Source organism: Rhea americana, unplaced genomic scaffold (assembly GCF_003343005.1).
Source record: "Rhea americana isolate MKP2758 unplaced genomic scaffold, rheAme1 scaffold_179, whole genome shotgun sequence".
Lineage (NCBI taxonomy): Eukaryota > Metazoa > Chordata > Aves > Rheiformes > Rheidae > Rhea > Rhea americana.
In genome coordinates, this window is record NW_028185916.1 from 1250106 (window position 1) to 1266187 (window position 16082).

Sequence of the window (16082 nt, forward strand, 5' to 3'; positions counted from 1 at the left end):
AAAAAAAAAAAAAAAAAAAAAAAAAAAAAAAAAACACACACACAACAACAAGTCAGGCTATCCCTTAGGACAAAAGAATAATTTGGTGACCAAAGCTCCTTGCAACTGCCACTGCATATCATTCGTGCAGCAATCATTGCTCACATTGAAAAGTAAGCAAATTATAACAACTGCAGTTTAGAATTAATGTGTTATTCTTCCTCCCTTACTCTTCTGTTTGCTCTCCACATCTTTGTATGCAAATCTCTCCCTTCTCAGACTACATTTATCCTCCTCAAAAAGTGATAGCTTAGGCAGAGTCATCCTTCCCTCAGGAAATTTTTGTATCCCCTGTTAAGCTCTATACAATGGCAGTTAAAGCGCTGCTACTGCTCATGCGTTCCCTGAGAAACGATTCCTCATAGTTTATACAACAGGCATTGCTAGAATTGGAGACCCTCTTGTTCCCCAACAGTGCATTACTTTGGGCACTGAAATGCAATCAATACTATTTAAGGCACGTATGTTGGAAAAACCTAAAAATCTTAACTACAGTATTTAATAAAACATAACATATTGGAAACATTTAAATAAAGTAGTGACAAGTCTGAGAAACCTTAACTTTAGCATTTCAAACAAAGTTAAGGATTGCCACTGCAATTGCAGTTCTTTTTAATCTAATACTGACCTTATGATAACAAGTTTTCATATGATTTATTGCACTGCACACTGAAAATTTCAGTTGTATCTCATGAGAAGCATTTCATAAAGCAATTAAGAGGAAAAACTTACATATTCCTTCACATTTTTTGTTTTCACAGCTTTGTATGAGTAATATGCAGGATACAGCATCCCAAACACCAGCCTATTGGAAAACAAAGAGAGCTTTTAGAATCTGTTATGTTGTACATGACAAAGTAGTGACAATGCATCATTACACAGATCCAACCAACTCAATTAAAAAATCTGTTCCATAGCTTGAAAAAATTCACATTACAGGCTGCTCAAAGTAAATTTGGCAACACACAAAAATAAAGTAGCACGAACAGGCAAGGCTGTAAGTCCCTGCAGACCATGCAGTTTCCTAAATCTGCCTCTAACAAATGTAGTGTAAAACCAGTAGCTCTTCTGGTTCAGCTACAAGCAAAACCAGCCCTGCAGCTTGTCCATATCAGAAGACTGCTTCCACAAAAGCAGTACTATCACACTTAGATATGCCAGATGACAGTAAAGAAATAGTTGTTAGAGAGCTCTCAGTCCCCCACAAGATGATTTCTGAAGGATTTTTTTTTTTTTTTTTTAGACAGGGTGAGCATTATGAAACATCAGCTCTTTTTGCTAGCACTTTAACAGCAACACATGGAAATGYGGAAAAGAGAACTAATCCAGCTTTGCTCAGACAGACAATTCAGACAATTTCTGCTTAAAATTCATCAAACATACGGTGTAGAGCAGGACGAGAGGGTGCCAAGCAATCCATGCTGAGAACAGGAGCAGACAGATCTGCTTTAATGACAATTTGTTACTACACAGTATTTCCAACCAGAAGTCTCGGTCACAGTGGTGGAACAGCTTTTTAATGATAAAGTGAACAGCAGTAGTTGTAATCTCCTTGACAAATCCAAGAGCTCTATACTTTTGCTTCACTAGGTAGTTTGCACTTTGTAGTAGTCAGGTAGTCACCTGCCCTTACCTCTGACTGGCCCAAARCAACAGCTGCAGGAAAGTCTGGCTATGTCTCTGCAGCAATACTTACAACATGCTCAAGATGGTTATGTGGGAGAAGTTTATATCTCTAGAGAGCTTCTAAGAAAATTCAGAACTCTAAAGTAATTTGTTTTCTCACATTAAACACTAAGATGGATAACATCATGTTTTCAAGAAGAATACAACTGGGGCAGTTTAGTCATGTGAAGTTTCAATCCAAATGGTTAAAGTTYTCTAAAATTAGTAACTAAAAATAAAGGTTTTATAGTTGTCAAATGACTTTAAATACATCCTTCCACTCRTCTGACCTACAGAAAGCTGCATGGTGCAATCCAATTTTATTTTGTTATGCCCAGTAAAGAATTCTAAGAAACTGTAGACTTTTCTTGCAACTGCTCCAGGAGCCTTCATCATCTACAGGATATTATTTGCAAGGGCAAACTTTCCTGGTATACAAGACAAAGCAAGTTGGACAGGTCAACCAGTTTGCTATATCCTGTCTTCCAAACACCTCTCTGCAACATAGGTAATAGACCTCTGCTTGTAAGGAAGCTGGTTTGGAACACTGTCAATCACCTCCAACAGTAAAACATAGCACATAAATGAAAATAAAATATGAAATTGTTAACAATGGTCAGACTTTCCAACATCAGTGATACCATAGACAATACTTCTCCATCTTCCGTGTACAAAATTGACCCCTGGTAGCTCACAAAGCAATCTGTTACGTGTGGGAGGAGGTCTACTGTTTTGAGAGACAGACATATTAATATAAAGCTATAAATGCAGTAAGTGAAAGGTGCATAAAGACTGCGGCAAGACCACCACTGAACCATTCAGGCTTGGAAGGGCCTTGTGAACTCATTTAGTCCCATTTCCTGCTCAAAGCAAAGTCTGTATATCAGATTTGAACCACACTACCTAGAGCTTTGTCCAGTCAGGTCATGGAAATTTCACCACCTCTGGTCAACCTGTGCCAATACCTGATTAACCCCATATTGCAAACCTTTCCYTTAAACCCAGTCAGATCCTCCCACTCAAGCTCATGACCACTGTCTCTCTTGATCAAGTYGCACAGCAAGAAAGCAAGCCTGGTTCTGTCTTCCCAATGACAGCCCTGCAGGTATGGGAAGGTTGCTATTTATTAGGGCCCCCAAAGCATTCTCTTCTCGAGGCTGAAGAAGCCCATCCAGACTCTACTCACAGGTCATGTGCTTCAACCCTGGACTGTCTCGGTGGCCTCTGCTAAACTTCAAGTTAATCAACACCTTCCTTGCACTGAAAAGCCCCAAATTAGACACAATCAAGTGTATAAATCCTACATACAGCTTCCACCCTCTCCTGCATGTAACTTTCAGTTATTCCAAGAAAATGTGTATTTTCCTCATCAGTTACAATAAGAAGTTACAGAACGTGATTATTCTGACAGAGCTTGTATTTTCTTACCTTCCAAAGCTTTTAAAATTTCCAGTGTCCCAAATTCAATTTAAATAATAATTACTACCTGATTAGAAGCAAGATTAAAAAAGTCAGCAAATGTGTAGCCCTGTTCTAGAATGCAACAGTTTCTAAAACACAAGACTAGATCTGAACAAAGCTTCTGAGGGACATCTGTAACCTGTTCACGCTTGGGGCCTGTCTCCATACAACAAAGCATTAAAGCCTGACAGCAGCAAAGGAGCTGAAGAGCACCTGAAAACATCCACATGACAGGATTCCTCTAATGGGAAGGGATAGTATACTGCACAACTCTTGCAGCAGCGCATACAGAAGAACATAACTGATATATCATACTGGCAGTTTTGTTCACCACTGCAATTCTCATGAACAATTAAGGTATGAATTAAAGCTGTGGTTTATAATCAGAGATGTATGTTCAGAATTTCAGTCAATGCTGAACTTTGTCAAAAGGTAATTCCTCAAGCACTTGTTCAAGTCTAGGCTAAGCTGCCACTTCACTGTAGCAGAGCTCAYCTACAACTTCCACGTGTGAAAATGCATCTTGAAAAAAGCCCCRCCTATTTCAATTCCAGTTCAGCACACTTGTCTGTAGAGGCCTACCCAAACACGGCAATTTATTACAATCCAAAGACCTGTCATCCTAAAGCCAAGGAATGCACCAGTTCAAAAACCCTGAATGATTTTATTCTTCTCAAATAGAAGAAAATCCTGATAAAGCATGTTAAAAGCTTCACTTCTCCCAAGTAGCATGAGATCTGGTAATGGAAAGAAAATTAGATCAAACACCCTTAATTTGGATGAAATTCTGTAGACAAGAGCTCTTCCTCTTCTGTCCCTGTGGTACACCCTGTTCAGCAACCCAGCTCTAATGGCTTTCACCTTTCCTTGTTCTTCTGTCTGAAATTACAACCATAAAACATTAGAGATAAAGAAAGCCTCATTAATCCTAATAATATAGCACAGACTTTGATGGTAAAGTTTCTTTGCATAGAGAAAAAACCACAATAGAGGTTCCTGAATGTAATAACCATTAAGTCAAAATGTTCCATAAGTATATGCCACAAGTTACTGGCCAAGTGTGCACTTCATCCCCAGCTGGTCTAAAATTATCATATAGCTACAAGTGGATTGCATACTTAAGCTCTCTCCTGTGAAGCCTAGGAAATAGAGTCAGGTTCAGTTTCAATTTCTTTAGCAGATTCCTTCTTTTGTCTATGCTTTTCCATTTACACTATCCTCAAGTAATACTGTTTTTATTAAAAAGTTAATTTTATTATTTATTTAAAAATTATTTTTTTTAATTTAAACATCAACTTATGCCCCAAATGTAACATTCTAAGACGTGGTAGAAACAAGAATTGGAATAGCATGAAATTTCTTGAAAACCCTACTTCTGTAATAACTGATCTTCAAGTAAGAAGCTTATAGTTACAGTAAGAGGATCTTTCAGCTAAGTTAAAGAAGTCCTCACAACTTGAGAGCACTAGCACAAGAAAACACCATAAATTAAGTTGGTAGGAAGGATTTCCTAGTTAGAAAAAAAGTATTATTCAATATTGGTCAATAAAGAATTGGAAAAATCCCACTTACTTCCTACTTATTATGCATAGTGACTTGTTGATGTCTGAGAATATTACTGGCATCATGATSAAAACCTCAAATTGGAAAGTATGCTTGTTTTTGCTTAAACCCCACCATACACATGCACACATACACAGGCAAATTAAAAACRTGAAGGCAGTATCTAAAATAACGTTAGCTTCCAGTAGCCAATATCTYATTAGTTTAGGGGCTCCATTAAGACCTGACATCTAACAAATTGAGGTGGGGAAAAGCATCAAGGTTATCAGCTTTTACTACTTGATTTTTATAATTCTTCTAGAATTCATCAAAATCAAAGAATAAGCAGCTTAAGTAACACAATATGTTATTTACTAGTGTTCAACATTGCTGTAACATGGAAATGTTACTAGAACTTCGTCACTTGCCCAGTGATCAAGTGCAACTAGATTTTCATCTCCTTCCTTCTCTCCCCCAAAAAGGAGGAAGAATATAAAAAACATTTAGCCAGTAATAATAGGAACAAATTTCTATTTCCTTATGTCCAGAGTTGACACTAAGCATGCCATAACTCTGTTGCCGACTTTGGCATCACCACCTCCTTCACATGGGCATCAATCATCCATCTCAGCTAAAGCTAACAGACTATATCTTAATTTTATACAAAATATATAGCCTTCTCTTTGCTGACCTTTGAGCTGCACTCACTGGCAAATTCAGCTTTGCCCTCAAGCTGTATGTCATAGATTAGTATACAGACAAAAACAGTAAGAGAGTTCACTGTAGCTGACTGATGATTGGGCAAGAACACAGAACAGTAGCAGTAGGAAGCCTTGGCATGATCAGTATCACTGTCACAGCACAGACAGCACAGTATCTTCTAATAATTTTGATGTTCAAATAAATATTGAAAAGTCCTCAGTTTTTACCACCACCACAGCCACACAAGTGTATCCTTTTTCTAGGTATTTCTCAGTAACCATAAAACATGCTTCAAGAGTGTGCCTGATTATGCCAAGATTTTGTAGATTTAAGAACTTAAAGGTGTGTGCATATATGTATTTCTTTTTAAATGCAGTTCACACTTCATAGTGGATATGAGCACATAAAGCCAGCTTCCACAAGTGGAAATAGATTTCAGAGTGGGATGTCATTTACTTTTTTCCCCACTAGTAGATACATGGCTAATCCTGCTTGCTAATGTAATTTTGCTGCCAGTTGTACACATAGCTATTTCAGTTTCAGCTGTATTCAGCAACTACTGGAGCATTTTTTGGAATGCCACTTCCTTTGAAGACATTTTGCTCATTTAAAGAGAAGCATTTCTCAAGCCTACAGGATTAAAAACAAAATGTAAAGCAAAAGAAAAAAGAGGATGAAGCCTTGAACAATGTATTTCTATCCATATACCCGTAGTAAAAGAAATATAACTTGCTCTCCGCATTATTACATAATCCTATCTTACAGTTTAAACCACTTTAAGTACATGATTTTAAAACACATTTCAAAAGCAAGAGAAACCAATTTTGCATTTGACTGATAACTGAGAATCAGCCAAGTCACCTGTACACCCATACTCTAGCACTGAACATACTTAAACTGGATAATAAACAACCTTAAAGCTTGTGTGAAGAAAAAAACAACAAAATATCAGATGAAATCCTCCAAGTCTGTCCAAATTACTACCTGCATCCAGACTCTCCAAACACTAAGCCATTAAACCAACACTGCATTTAAGATCYGTCTGTTCACATTGCTAAAGAATTACCATCAGCAAGAATCACTGTCCAAAACTTCCTTCTTTTGATCCTCTTATATGCAGAAAGAGTCACAAGTGCTCCATAATAACAACAGCTATTAAGGAAAATCATTCAGTATGAAATTCTTTAGGGAGTTATTTGCTAAGCTCCCTCTCCTCAACAAGGCTGCTAATAGAGATKACACCGATTTGGCCACCCAGACAGACTGAAAATCTGGGATACACTGATACAGAGACAGACATTTGTTAATGCGTGCATCTGCACAGGAAGTATGCAACCACATCCTGCAGGACCACTTGACAGCATCTGGTAAATTGGAAAATCAGAAGTTTCCCTCTCCATTTCCACAAAACTGTGGAAYTGAATATAAACACCTGACATGCTTCCCTACACTGACTAAGCCCAGTTCTCCTTCCCAATGGCGGTGTTTACCCTGAAGTTATGACAGAAACATCTTCTGTTCCAGTTACATACACATACAGGGTTTTATAAGAGCTGGTAAGACAACACAAATACTAGAAGTAACACAGATGACTCTCTGCTGCATGTGTGGTATCAAAGTCTTAACTGCACTGTAGTAACTATGCATGATCTAGGTCTGATCTTGTTGGTATTCCTTTGCTTCTATATGAACCACAATTCCTATTCCACATTACGGTTAGTGTTTACATTAAGCAAGATTCCATCTATAAGAACTTTTCCAATGGAAACTAAATAGAAGATGTCTCAAGAAGAATACTTGGAACTTCAGATGGCTGTTCTTGACCTTTTAAAAAAAGGTATTTTTGGCTATAATGTGGTAAATTTAATTTGTAATGAACAAAGTTATACCTGTTATCCACCTCTGTATAGTAATCTCATGTTCACAATATGACAAACAGGGTACTTTAAGAATCCTATTCAGGGAGGAAAAAACCCTAGAATCTGAAGGAACAAGCAAGACTGAGTCATGCCTACCTCAAAGGGTTACAAATAGGCATTAAGTTCTGGACTAAGCCAGACACTTCCTAGATTTTTATATGCTTAAACAAAGCTCAGCCTGACATTTATCTATAATGTTCTCRAGAAGGGCTGCACTAGACAATGACACCCTCACCAATACTCAGAGGTATGTATCAGAATGATTCACAGAATATACTTGGATGGAAATTCTAGTTTGTTACAGGGACAGGGGAACATGGTGAGAAACTCCTGAACTTCACACCAAATTACATTTTTTTTTGGGGGGGGGAGGTGGAAATCACATAAAACCTGTGAAACCAACAAGTCCATTAACAGTAGCAAACCTTTAAGGAAGCCACTCTGTCAGCAGACTGTAGTTACCAAAAGGCAGGAAACTGATCAGAAACAGATCTAAAACCTCCACAGCAATCTTCATCCCCCAAATTCATAGGGGGAAAGAAAATAAGTTTTAATAAATAAATWCACTCAAAAGGACAACAAAAACTAAAAAACACTTTAAATACACATTCCTGCTTAGGAAACTGAAATTCTCCAAAGCAGCTGCAAGCTTTTTTCCATAGCACACCATAACAAAACCAGCACAATTACTCAAGTAATCATAAATCACCTTGAATTTTAACTTGAAAATTGACTTCCCTGACAATCTCACTAGAAAGGGAGTGTTTCCTATGTCAGGAACATTTGTTTAATAAATCAATTACAAGCAATCTGATGGGGACTATTAAGTCTTTTTCCAGTACAGAACTCCAAGCCCTGTTCAATGTATTCCATAAATATGAATGGAATACTATCTTACTGACTAACCCCAAAGTAAGGGACCTATTGCCAAATATTCTGCAGCTTCTCTCAATACAGAAAACAGGCCTGCCTGAACCTTGAAAGAAGTCTAGAACAGCACACAAATTTACAAAAATACTCTCTGTAAGGGTTATTCTGGAATCCACGTAAGATCTATCAGTAAGGTTGATCACTTATTTGCATAGGCTAACCGGTTTCTATTAGACAAAACAAGATTTAGATGACAAGAGAACACTCGCACCTTCAATTAACTCATTAACTTTGCAAAGAACTTCTATTCAAATTCTAATGAGGATTGATCTGCTGGCACCATGAAGTAGACATCGGTATGCATCACCTCAATTAAGATTCACCTATAGAAGCACCCCCCCCAAGAAGCCCCACGTTTTACACATGCTCAAGAAGAATTGAAAGCACAGTAAACCTTCATAATATTTTCTAGGTTGCCTGTTACTCATTCTACTTGCTGCTACAAACCATCAGGTAACACAAAGACTGGAGAGTGGTCTTAAGAATGAACTTGACACCCACACAGAGTAGATGCTCTAACCTATTTTGGGATAAATTAACTTTGAATTTCCAACTCTGCCTATCCATGGCTTTCTGCCCACCAGGCCAGTTCAGTCATCCARCAATCTATGCCAGATCTATGTTCTCAAGCCCTCTTCTCTCAAGGGACCAATTTCAGGGGTGTTAYGATAGCCCTCTTGTAGGGATCTATGTGGAGATCCAGTGTGGAGCAAGGTATTCCTAAAAASAACTCCCAGAGCAAAGTCCAGGCTATCCTCCACCACTGAGTCAGCCTAGACTTGGACTTTCACACAGACGACATGCACCACTGCTCTAACAACGCAGCTCTCCCAACTGTGCTTTCTCAACATTGATAGGGCATTACCTATATGCATATCCTGTGAAACAACACACCCTCTGTTCACGTACAGATCACATAAACCACAGATATATCTGGGAGAAGCTACTGCATGTCAGTCTCCCCAGAGCAACCTAGGTAGGCAGCCTGCCTAGACAGGCTGGCCGTTCCCAACCTTGCAGGCAACAGACCAATTCTGCTAATCCTACAGCTCTCCTAAGGTGCCAAGGTCAGTGCCAGCATCAAGTCACACAGGGTGTCACTGTGCCCATACAGAGGAGAAATGTGGTATAGTGTAGCTTTAGAAAGAAAGTCCAGAACTTACATCCAGGACTGACTGACCAACCAGCATCTCTTGTTCTCTTGGATAACCTGGATGTATTCTAACACAGTGTATAAATCTAAAGATACCATCACAATACCAAAATAAAGTAGCTGTCATACCCTTTTCAAAACAGTCAAAAAGCCCAGCAAACCCAACACCAAGGAGGATTCAAAARTGAGGACTGGAAGTCAAATAGAAAACATAGTAAGTATAGCAGTTGTTATAAWAGTCTCAGTCACTTTTCTGCATGTCTACTACTTCATTTATTGTAACAAACATGTCTGCATGTTAACAACCAACTACTGTAACAACATGCTGAATATCCTTGTACTATTTCCTGTTTACATACTTACTAAGATCAGCAATGACATAWGCAGTCATCAGGTGATTCCCTCACTCTGTGTGATCTCATAACTTCTAAGCAATCACACACAGTGAAACCGAAACAGAAAGGCATCTATAACACTTCGACATGATAAAGAACAGGTAGTGAAGGACCTCAATACAGAGTAACCTTCATCAGGTAAGGTCATTCATCTAGCTCTCACCTCAAGTTTAATAGCAGAATTTTATTCCTGTTCACTAAATATTAATTTCCAAAGCTACTCACACATTAAAAACTTCAAATAAATTTTCTTAATATCTTACCTCATGTACATATAGAAAAGAAACAGACAGTTCCCCCAAGACCAATCACCTGAACTCACCTGTTGCTACAACTGTTAACTGCTCCTCATCCAGCCTTTAGTACCTCAACACAGCCAGCTATGCCAGAGGTGAGCAAGACTGCACAAGGAAAACTAGCCAACAATTACAAAATATTACCCCTACTTTTCACCCAGCTCTCCTTCAGAGAGCCTAGTGAGACTTTGTTCATAGTAAGGGCGTTTCCTTCTACTGAGCCATGCTTTTAAATGACCAGGAAGCACAGTAAAATAATAGAGGTCAGCCAGAAGCAACCAACTGATCTTATTTTTCATTTTTAAGTAGTCAAGCCATGAACTGTACAATTATTGAGCAACACATCTCCTTATCTCAAGGTTATCAGCAGATATTTTCTGTTTTTATTTAGCACAYACTCTGACCCCTCCATGGAGCAGCTGGCTAAAAACAGTTAACACTACAGTTATTTTAAAWTTAAAAATGAAAGCTGATACTAACATTGACATTTAAGGAAGTTGTCCCATAGCATGAGCTCTATTTTATGAGACTGTGCTTTAGAAAATGTTATATAATAAGGATAAGGCTGCCAGAGAAACATTTATGAAATTACTTGTTTTTGAAGGTCTTCACGCAGTACCCCTGGAGGTTCGACAAGCCAGACACACAGTTGTCATGGGCAATGTAATCCTGTCAGTTTAGGATACTTCTGATGAGATCCTAAAAGGTATTGATTTAATACAGATGATGTGCTGAACAAGGTTAATAGGAACATTACAAACAAGAATGAGGCATTTAATTTTGTCATGGGGTTTAAAATACATATGCACTTGATACCTAACTTATTAATCCTGTTTAATTAAAGTCAAAAGCAACCAGTTCATTTGCGCTCTTACTATTAGTTGTTTCCATGTCTTCAGAGTAATTTTTGAAGGTCCTACATTTAAATCTTAACTACTGTGCAAGAATACAATGTTCTTCGTATCAAAGACACTGTACAAGAATCCAGAAGAGTCCTTGCAAACAACTTCCATCTCAGTCTAAATTGCACATTGTAGAATTGTTCATTACAGTAACTTCAACTAATTAATGTAAAGTCAGTGACCACTCAAAGATTTGTTTCGTGCCATGATAAATTCTGAAACAAACAAGGATAGATTTTTGAAGAGCCAAGGAATATATTTGCAGAAATCAACAGTTTTTTTAAAAAAAAAAAAAAAAAAAAAGGGAGGGGGAAGTTTCATGTTCTTAAAACTTCAGCTCTGTAGTGTCTTTAGGTAAGAATCAGCCTCCCTTAATGAAATGCTTGTTTTGCCCCAATGTAAAAAAAAAAAAGGAACTGAAGCAGTGAAATAGCATAGCTGAAGCATAGCAATACTAGTATAAGTGATTCAAAGGCTGCAGTTAATAGAAACCAAATAAAACTAGCCCCACAAAAACAAAAAGACCACCTGTAGAAGAACAAAAAACCCACTACATTCTCATTACTGCAATTCTATGGGACATTTAAAATTGCCTTACAAGTGTATCTAAGTCCCAAAGCAAGATAACTCAGGTTTTAAAAGAGCAATAATCTCTCATTGTCAAGAGAATTAAATTTTTGTCATTCAAAAGAATCCAAGGTCAGTTTTTTCATTTTTAGCACTACCTTGGGCTTACTTTGCCTAAGTTATATCATCTCCAAGATGAAGCTATGGAAGTCAGCATGGGAACTCTGTAGTTACCACACAATCACACAATATAGATGTCCAAGGCCTAAGTGCATCARGTGGAAGGAAATTATCTGTAGTTAAGCATTTAAGGATGTTTTCTATATTGTCTCAGGAGTCACATACAGAAAAAGTGACCAGACGTATCAACAATTTGAACTGTTAAAGTTCAGTAATCCAAAACTTCTAATATAGAGTTTTGTTTTTTTTCTTAAAAAAAGAAAAGGAAAAGGGAGGGCACTGATACTCTCTGAAGTCAAACTGTGAAATGATGTTCACTCGTATCATGCGTTAGGTATCTAACACGTTCTTTAGTTTTCAGCTAGCTACTGCACTGGAGTTTCCCTGTCCTKGCTTCCGCCTGAAGATCACCAGATCAAAATCTAGACTCACTCCAACACCCTAGAATGCCATATACTTCAGAAATGCTGCTGTAGAAGAGTATCTATTCTTGCTTAACATTTCTGGGACAATGTCAACATCAAAATAGCTGGCTACAGAAAAATAATACTTAGAACCACTCCTAGTTTAAATAGCGATTGCTTCTCCTTGTTCCAAGGAAAACTGCATTTTAATTATGGGTCATTTGTAAATGAAAGACAAGCTTCACTGCATGTAGCCATACATTGAGCATTATGGAATTTTTCTAAATAAAAATAAGTGTCTAACATGGCTACAGGCCATACAGTAAGTAGACCATGAATCTGACTGTTTGACTTTAAAGAATGAAGTTCATACTCAGAAAGCTCCTGCTTCAGTCATAAACCTTAGAATCTAAGGATGCTGTCACAGTCCAGCCTCAAAGTCCTGCCTTTCCCAAGAGAAATCCTACAAAAAGGCAAYGGTATGGGCAAACAAAGGTGCAAGTACACCAACTCCTGAACTGAAATGAATCTGTCTTACCTCTTCCCCAGACAGTGATCCTTTTGCCTTCAGTCATCAGAAGATACTTCTCTCAATTTTTGCTTTATGTCCCAAGTCTCCAAACAATTGTTAAGCATATCATGACYCAAACCAGTTTTTTTGAAACTCCCAGAACATTCAAAAACAAACTTCCCCATTGTGTGCAGAAAAGGGCTTCTTCCATGGCAGATACCWTTAAGACAATATCAGGACTTGTCATTCCAAATACATGTTTCTTCAGTTATAACCTGTGCTTAAAGAAGCCCCATGACTACACTGTTAGGCAGCAAAAGCCAGGTACTGACAACAAGCAGCACGTGGAATCTCTACTGGACTCCCTCATGAAGCTGTATTAGTAACTTAATCTTAACATGAGGAATATCACGCTAAAAACTACCTCCTTTCCCAACCCCAAACATTTATTTACTTCTCTTGAGACTAGTGTTTTAATAAAGTAGTTTGAGGGATGCGCTTTGTTCTTGAACACTGATAACACATACGAACACTAACCAAAGATTTGCGTTTGTGTAATTGAATTCTTCTTTCAAAACAAGTTTCATTTGACTGGCAATACAGAAACAGGATAAGAACCCAGAAGATAAGAGTGGATAAGTGTGGCTTTTCAGAAGCATCTTTTTCCAAAGATGAAGGAAGATTAATGTTGGCCTGACTTAACATTAACCTCTTCATACAAAGATAAATTGTAGCTTTCTCAAACATTCAAGGTTAACTTTTATTCAAGAAAAACTACCACTAGAAGTCGTGTATGCAGCATAGTAAAACCAATACTGCTTTTATCCCATCTATGACAAGTTAATGTCACAACAACTGCTAAAGCAATCATCTAAAATATACATATTTATTTCAGTGGATAGATTGTCTTCCAAGTAAACTAATCTGTTCACATGTAAATAGGTCAGCATTCCTATGGCTTCTAAAATGGTCTAATAAATAGGTCAGCATTTCTATGGCTTCTAAAATGGTCTAATAAATACGCTTAAACTGATTAACATTATTTTGACATAAGGAAAAACATGCGTCCTACAACAGATTGAGTCCTAGTTCAGAAAAAAAATTACCAGACAAAACAGAAAAGCACAAAGCCAAATAAATAATTTTCCCAACATTATAGTTTAACTTACTGTTACTATCAAAACTAGTAAAAAGATCTCTAAGCTAGTAGGCATTCTGCTCATTCTCCTTTCTGTGGTTTTGATCTATGACTTTCAAAAGGGGGAAGAAGGGAGGCAGAGAGAACAACAAACAGGCAGAAGTTGGAAGGCACAAGAACAAACTGTTTTCTGTTTCTCCCTTCCAGCAGTGCAAGTTCCAACAGCTTTATTAGTTAAAGCAAAGCATTATGTCAGACTTCAGTTTAGAAAAAGCTCCTCTGCTTTGTGAATCCTTGCATTCAAACCCTAGGTTAAAGCCTTTTAAAAGAAATTGCACAATTTCAGTTTTCAACCTCAAATGTAAGCTCCAACTGTCTTCAGAATATGGGAGCAGTATTTCAAGCATTATTAACATTGGGAAAATATCCATCTAATTAAACCCACTCCCATGCTGATGCTTGTAGACAATCTGTAAACCACAAGAGAAGCAAAAGTATTGCCCTATTGTGTTAGGAATAAACTGAACAAGAAAATAAGTGTGCTGGCTGACAAAAGACTGTACAGAGTTAATCACTATGGGCTGTTTTATCTCCTCTCTGTCCCAAAGCATTTCATCACCCAGTTATTCTGTCTCACCCACCCCAGCTAGTCATGTTTAAAGTCAGTCTGGTCAGCAAAACCTGCGATAAATCTTTCACACCTACATTCCAATACACTTAACCTCATTTGTCTAATAGTAAATTGTTACAACCCAATCTTTAAAATTCAGAAGATCCACAAAGATTGTATTGTCTTCATCTGTATTACTTTCTGCTGTTTTTTCCCTCCTCTCTCAAAACCTACAGCTTAGAGAAAACTTTTTTACACATGAAACACTAGAATGTGTTTGCCCAGACATGCTTTTTGTGCATTTTTTGAACAATTTTCTACAAAGGACAAGGATTAAAAGCATTGAGCCAAAGTCTGCTGTTGGCGGGTTTTTTTTATATATAAAAAAATAAAATTAAAAAAACCCACAGAATTTGGCTTAAAACCTTTCCCAGAAAGAAATGTCCTCACAGGAACATATCAGTAGCTAGCTCTACATACAAGATGACCAGGGAAGACAAGTCTACCTAGGCTGCAGAAATGCTTTAGTGCTGGAAAGTATGCTTTGACTAAGCAGACATTGGTTTGTGGAACACAAGAGTGGAGGTTGTTGGTTTTAACTAGCAATGTCCCTTTGCGCCAGACCATGCAGCTCATGGTACTCCTTTAYCTAAATGTATAGGACACAAATGTGGAATTCAGCACGTTTTGCAGGAGAGTACACGCCAAGATCACTAAGTAAGAATGTCAGTCTCCGTGGCACGCCTCCAGTTGCGCTCCATCTGTTTCAAGCAAGCTTTAGTTCACTGGCATGCCATAGGTTGTGAACACTGACCACACACACTCTCAGGCTACAGAATGCCAYGAAGACAGGAAGAAAACAGATAAACTGCACAGCAAAAACTGGTTTAAGCTAAAATTGTCAGATGGCCTTTTTGACGTGTACCAACTTTAAAAAAGTAGATATTACCAGTCCAGTGTAGCGAGCGGACAGCTTTTGCTCTACATATGAGTTACCAAACTACGAAGCCAAACTATGAAGGAAAGTGCTTTGAAGATTTCATTGCTCAGTAATTTAGAAGTTATTTGCAATACCTTTACTAGTACAATACAATTCATCAAATCCCCAGACTTGTATTTAGAACCCTTTAAAAAAATATATTAGAGGTGTGTGGGAGCAGTTGGAGGGCTGCCTGCCTGCATTTTTTTTTTTTTTTGAATAGCTGTGCCTTTGTTACTAGAACTAGTCACTACACAAGAAAATAAGCAGCAACATGCAGCTGAAGAAAGTATTTTCAGAGTATGTTTTATCTGCTTTGGCAATGAGGTGATGCCAAGAAAACACAACGCTGTCTTCTTCCTGCAACTTTGGAATYCCACCACACCGCTTACACACAATCCCACAACTACATGACAGCAGCATGAGCTGGTTCAGTCCACTGACACTAACAGAAGACTAACCTTTCTCAAGCATGCTATTTTTCAGATGGGTTGACAAAACAACCCTATAGCCACACAACTTTCGGGCCCAGCAACAAGCGGAGGATGTGGCAAGCATAAAGGGCAGGAGTGCCTCTCCTCACAGCAGGRTACTTACATCTGCTTAAGCACGAAGTTTCGAGGATAACTGATACATGGTGACTGAATGTTCAATTCTATGAGGAGACTGCCATTTCAGCACATCTCTCC

General features: G+C 38.0%; 1 protein-coding gene across 1 annotated transcript in view; it reads right to left on the reverse strand.

Moving 5' to 3' along the window:
* The window catches only part of REEP3 (receptor accessory protein 3), a 41372-nt gene that overhangs the window by 21106 nt on the left and 4184 nt on the right, over positions 1–16082 (reverse strand). Inside the window, exon 2 of the mRNA XM_085301625.1 lies at positions 772–844. Coding sequence (XP_085157751.1) covers positions 772–844 — 73 coding nt within the window. The remainder of the gene's footprint in view (positions 1–771; positions 845–16082) is intronic.